The sequence below is a fragment of the Nicotiana attenuata genome, unplaced genomic scaffold (genome assembly GCF_001879085.1).
Source record: "Nicotiana attenuata strain UT unplaced genomic scaffold, NIATTr2, whole genome shotgun sequence".
Taxonomy (NCBI): domain Eukaryota; kingdom Viridiplantae; phylum Streptophyta; class Magnoliopsida; order Solanales; family Solanaceae; genus Nicotiana; species Nicotiana attenuata.
The window spans coordinates 3723-10043 of record NW_017675762.1 but is presented as its reverse complement, the minus strand read 5'-3'; the positions used below and the strand labels follow the sequence as shown (position 1 = coordinate 10043).

At 34.7% G+C, this 6321-nt stretch overlaps 1 protein-coding gene across 1 annotated transcript; it reads left to right on the top strand.

Annotated features, from left to right (window-relative positions):
- Positions 1 to 226: 226 nt before the first annotated feature.
- LOC109220422 lies at positions 227 to 3619 on the top strand. The gene is made up of 3 exons (XM_019384896.1): positions 227 to 633; positions 2925 to 3177; positions 3297 to 3619. Exons 1-2 carry the CDS (start codon positions 412 to 414, stop codon positions 3174 to 3176), a joined length of 474 nt encoding a protein of 157 aa, XP_019240441.1. The 5' UTR covers positions 227 to 411; the 3' UTR covers position 3177; positions 3297 to 3619.
- The last annotated feature ends 2702 nt before the right edge of the window (positions 3620 to 6321 follow it).

Here is a 6321-nt window from a genome sequence, read left to right as displayed (position 1 = left end):
CCCTCCCCTTAACCATGCCCTAGTAGGCATATATAAAAATGCCCTGGACAAAGTCACAAATCCAACTACAACGTGGGTGAAATAATGAAACTCCCCCCCCCTCCCCAACCCCCACCCCACCCCTCCGACCCAACCCAATCCAACCCAAACAAACCCCCATTCTGCAAATGCAATGACAAAACTACCCTTAGTGGATTTCTGGCAACAGCAAAACAAAGTCCTTTTGTTTTCCTCCCGACGCGTCAGTGAAGATTCTTGGATAATAAATCCTTTTCTTTTCTTCATCCCAATTTCCAAAACAACAGTCGTCCTACAGTCACCTCTTTTCTTTCACCCACCTGAAAATCCACACAACCCACCTTTTTAAACACCCAAAAACTCCCTTATTAGTTAGAAATAAGAATTAACAGTATGTATGAATTTGGGGAAGAGCTAATAATTGAGAACTACAAAGTGCCATGGTTAATTTGGATTCAGTTAGTGGTGATGATTCTTCTTGTTTTGCTTCTATTCTTTGGGTTCAGTATTTTAGATCTTCCTAACAACTCAAATTCTAGTGCTTCTTCTTCTTCTTCTACATCTCAAGGTCCTACTGGTTCTTCCCCAAATTGCAACTCAACTGCCACCCTTCAGGTTTGAATAATAAATCACTTCTTTCTCAATTGTCAATTTGTGTATTTATGTGAAAATTGGAAAATGACAACTTTTTTCTTGAGTTTTCGTTTTGTTTTCTGATTTGGAAAATTTAGCTTTCCAATTGAGTCGATAATTTCTTTGATTCTTTGACTTTCTTTTTTCGGGGGTTAAAATGGGTTTTTTTTTCTTTCTGAAGTTGGTTTTGATCGATTTGTTTCTGGGCCTGAAAAATTCACTTTTAACTGGGTTCGAGTTAACTTGTTTATTTCTCCCATTATGGGTATCTGGTTTGTTGTGTTTTTTTGGGATATGGCGAGAAAATGAAATGGAATTGTGTTTGATAGTAACCAAATTAAAAAGTACTTTTCTGTTATGTAAAACTCTAGAGTTGGAGTTAGAAATATAAATTGGAGATGAAAAAGGAAACTATTTTCTGGAATAGTTCATCTTTGAATATTACTGTTGTTAATTTTACCTTTAACTGTTTTGATGACCAAATTAATTGAAACATTTAGAATATTAATTTACCTTTGCTTTGGAAAATGACTGCATCTGAACATTTAATGTGGGCTAATAAGTGGACAATAATGTTCTAGGGTAAGGTCAAGTGATAGATAGGGAATAATATACTACTTAACATATTCTGATGGAGTAATAGTTTTATGTATTTTAAATAACTGTGTTTGGAACCTATTTCCTTAGTATTAGAAAATGAAAAAAAAAAATACCTGGTTTATTAATCTCTTTCAGATTTTTTTNNGGGGGGGTGGGTGGTGGGGTTGGGGTGTTGTCAAAGAAATGAACTATCCTTGGCTAAGTTAGAGAAGTAGATTATTCAGGGTTTGCTTATGCCACCAGCAAAAGCATGGAATTCTGAACTTCCACTCTTCATTTTGCTAAGATGATGGTAATATTTTCCACAAAAAGCAAAGGTTGGTAAATGATGACCAAATCTTACTTTAGCTTTAGAGAAATAAAATGAGTAGATAGTTGTCTTTTTGTAAAAAAGTTGGTTCACTGAGTATGGCATAAAATAATGGTGGTGTCCCGGTCAGTTTGTGCGCACCTGTACTAAATTCATTGAGTATCGAGTAACTTTGTCCACCAAAAGTTTAGACATATGCCTCTTGTCTATTTTAAATGTCATTTGAGATTTTGGCATTCCCGTTAAGAAGATCATTTAATAATAAGAGTTAGTTTGACTAAATTGCTTTTTATCTCTCCTCAAAATGAGTAATAATTGTTGAAAGAATTTTTAGAAAATTGCAGTATAGATTATTTATTGGACAAAAGTAGATCTGAAAATAATAAAATTAATGTCTTCCTGATTTCCTAAAGCAAGCTTATCTTTTACCAAACTTGTTTGCTAAAACAACATTTAAAATTGATCATAGGTTGTACTTTCCAAGTATAAGCATTCAATCTTCTTTATTTTTTAGATTAGTGTTTTGTCTTCTGAATTAAATCTTCTCACTGAAAATCTGTTTTTCTGATACAATTTTTTTTAGAATTATGAATTAAAAAGCAATTGAGGCAACTAGTAATCCTCATTGTGCCAGAATTTTACTGTCATAATGTAGTTAGAAGAATAGTAGTGGAAAGTCTATGGTTTAAAGGTTTGCCCATGTCGAATTCCTTTGACTTCTTTGTGTGTTTACCTATTTATAATTTTAACGTTCCTTAGTGTAAATCCTGACTCCGCCATTGCCGTAATTCTTCGTTACGGTGTTAAGATAAATTTTCTTATCACGCCTAGACAGAGTTTGGCTTGAATTAGCTGGCTTTTCTTTGCATAAATTATTGTTCAACAATAGCTACCAAAAGTATAGGGACATATTTTGTTGGGTTGTTGTCAGCATGTCCACTTTTTAATATTTGGTGAAATTTTAATCTGTTGACCTTTTGTACTATAGATCTTTTTCATAATTGTTCTGAGACTTTGTCTGTAGCACAGCCAAAAATAACTTTGCTGTGTATTCAAAGGGCACTTTTCTTTCCTACTACTATAGGTTGTTTGAACCAACAAATATTCATACCACTTTAGACATAGAAAATAGTGGTAAAAAGTCTATGGTATTTTATTAAGCTGTATATTGTATTAACCCTTTTTGACAGTTACCTAAGTTTATTTGTATCCATCCTAGTGTTTCTGATGACATTTATCTTTGTGAAAATGCCAACAAGCAATTGCGATTATGTCCTTTTGTTGAATTCGAAAGAGTCTCATCTTCATTTCAGTAAGTAGATCGTTTTCTCAGAGTAATAATTCTCTTGTATTAACATTCCAGAATCGGAACCAAAACGAAAATATTAAAAGGGGAACTGAAGCTAGCACAAGCCGTGAAATCGCAAGGGCAGATGAATCCCAGGAAAGAGTTGGATCTGCAGAAAAGGAGGATGCAACCATTTTCAAACTTTTTGTACGTCCGCAGCACCCTTGCAATTACTTTGGACTAGCAAAACAAGCGTTTCTCAAGTGCTTGGGCTTTGATTCGGATCGTGATAATTGTAACACCAGAAGACATGCTAAAGAAGATTAATGTATGATCTTCTTCACCCCAAAATGAAAAAAAGAATGCCAATGACTTACTTCATATTAATTGCTTCCCATGTTCTATACTGAGATTCTAGCTTGTTTAATGTAATCTGTTGTTTTGCAGGGAAAATGCTGCAATATTTTAGTTCCTTGAGACAGAAGTGTCTGCCTTTGTACAAAGATCAAGGTCTTGAAAAGAGTAGCTGCTAGCCATTTTAAAAGTGTATTTGGTTGGATGCCTTGAGATTTTGTAAATCACATGATCCTTTTAAGGACAGGTGTAGTTTAACCCGCAAGATGTTTGTTAACATTTAGTAGCTCTTATTTAACCCTTCAATAATTGTCTTGTAATATGTATCTTACCCTGTATATAACGGCTTTATATTGAGCTCACCTAATGACTTCTTGCCTTGTCATAATTAGAACTTGCAATTGCTATTCACATTATATGACGGTATTTGATTGGCTTAAGAAATTAATTAACTAATACTAACTTGTTTGGAATTATTTCATAATTTATCGTGTTTGTATTATATTATATTGTATTAGTTTGATCAATATAATATTTGGATATATTCTATTGTTTGCTTTCGTTTCATGATGTCACGTACAAACAATATGAAGAATAGAATTATAATATTACAAAAAAAAAAAGAAGAAGTAATATATAGGGTAGAATTATTGTATAAAAAGGTAAGATAAAGGATAAATAGGACTATTTAATAATAAAGGGTAAAATGAAAGAAAAATAAGGAATGATAAACCACACCAAATCTGTTGTTATATAAAGTGACACTTTTCGTTGTTACAGAATAAAAGATTTACCAATAGAGTAACAAAATTAAAGTAACAATTAAAATAAATATTATATTAAAGTAACAATACGATAAATTACAATAAGTAACAATCATCCAAACAAGTTGTAATGTATCTTACTAATAGTAGTAAAAGAAAATATTAAAGAAGTGGTTGAAGAGTTAGTTTAATACCTAAAGCATTATATGAAAGTTCGAAATTTATATACACACAACACAACACAAATTCAGTTTGATTCCAACAGGTGGGGTCTGGGGAAAAGTTCGAAATTTATGTAATTAAATTAATTTGAATTCCTGAATGTTGTTTGAAATGATACTAATGGTAGAATGACATCTAAATTGGAATGTTTCAAAAATGAAGTATGTTAAATAAATTAAGACAGAGGAAATAACGTTTATTTAACAAAGACATAACATCTAATATTGGAGATTTACATCTCTCTCGGGGGTGGGGTGGTCGGCGAAAATAAACATTTTTAATACTATGATATGATTGAGTAGTGTACATGAATTGTGAAATTTAAATACAATAGTGGGTTTGATTTGTATGGAATTAACTTTTTCTGTCCAACAAATTTTTAGGTATTCGATTCCCTCAAACTAATATCTAAGAGATATTTTTTCGTAATATTGAGCTTTGCCAACAGTATTATCTCACATGGTACCATATGGAGTTTGATGTTCATAATTGTTAGTTGAAGCCAAGTAATAAAAATTAAAAGTTAAGATACTCATTAGAAATGACTTCTGATAACGGGAGTGGGAAGGGAAGTCATTATATTTATTTTGATGGAACATATTTTCTGCTAATCTTAAACTATTTTTTCTTTCCAATAATTCAAACTAAATACTATAAACCAGTGTTCAATCATTTTACTCCTATATAGACGCGCTGCAAAAACATTTCAACAATGGTCTATAAGCTCGCTCTAGCTTAGGAAAACAGCAAAAGTTGAAAACCTTTGTAACGATCCGGCTAGTCGTTTTAAGAGTTGTAGCTTTGTTCCTTCATTTTCTGCTCCTTTTGTACTCTACAACTGTTATATGACTTACCGGGTTGGTTGGTTCGGGTCCGAAGAGATTTCAGAATGAGTTGAGACACTTAATCTCTTAATTGAAAGCATAAGTTGAAAAAGTTGACCGGATGTTGACTTATGTGTAAACGTCCTCAGATTTGAATTTTGATGGTTCCATTAGCTCCGTTAGGTAATTTTGGACATAGAAGCATGTCCGGATTGTGATTTGGAGTCTGTAGTAGAATTAGGCGTGAAATGGCGAAAGTTAGAATTTTGGAAGTTTGACCAGGAGTGAACTTTTTGATATCGCGGTCGGATTGGATTTTCGGAAGTTGAAGTAGGTTTGTGGTGTCATTTATGACTTGTGTGCAAAATTTGAGGTCAATTGGACGTGATTTGATAGGTTTCGGCGTCGTTTGTAGAATTTGGAAATTTCAAAGTTCATTAGGCTTGAATCCGTGTGCAATTCATGTTTTTGATGTTGTTTGTGGTGATTTGATGGTTCGACTAAGTCCGTATTGGGTTATAAGACCTGTTGGTATATTTGATTGAGGTCCTGGGGGCCTCGGGTTGATTTCGAGTGGTTAACGGGCTTGGAGTTTGATTTGAGAAGCAGTTGAAGTTTTGCTGGTGTTGGAGTAATTGCACCTGCGGAGTGGGAACCGCAGGTGCAAGTCCACAGAAGCGGCCAAGGGAGATTTGAGCATAGATCGCAGGTGCGAAGATTCTCCCGCACTTGCGTGGTCTTAAAAGCGGGCAGAAGGGCGCAGATGCGGCCGGTTCCTCAGGTGTGATGGCATTTTCCGTACCTGCGATGTGCGTAGATGCGGACCAGCGCTCGCAGAAGCGGAGGCAACTGGTTAAGTGGATTCCGCGGAAGCGGAGATTTAACCTCATATGCGGTTCCGCAGGTGTGAAAGGCCTGGGCAGAATGTTTAAAAATGAGGGTTCACGATTTTGGCTTCATTTCAACAATTTGAACTCGGACTTAGGCAATTTTGGAGAGGATTTTCGAGGGGATTCTTGAGGAAAGCTTCTTGTACTCGTTTTTGGTCAATAATCTTGTTTCCTCATTGTTTTCCCGCCTAGATTGTGTGGTTTTGAGATGAAATTTGGGGGTTTGAGGCTAGGGATTTGGAGAGTAAATTTTTGGGATTTGAATGACCATTTGGTGTCGGATTTTGGTAAATTTTGTATGGTTAGACTCGTGAGTTAATGGGCTTTAGGGTTTTATGACTTTTGTCGGAATTCGAGATGTGGGCTCGGGGGCCGGGTTGAGCCGATTTCAGATTTTGGTTATAATTTCGTATTTTTC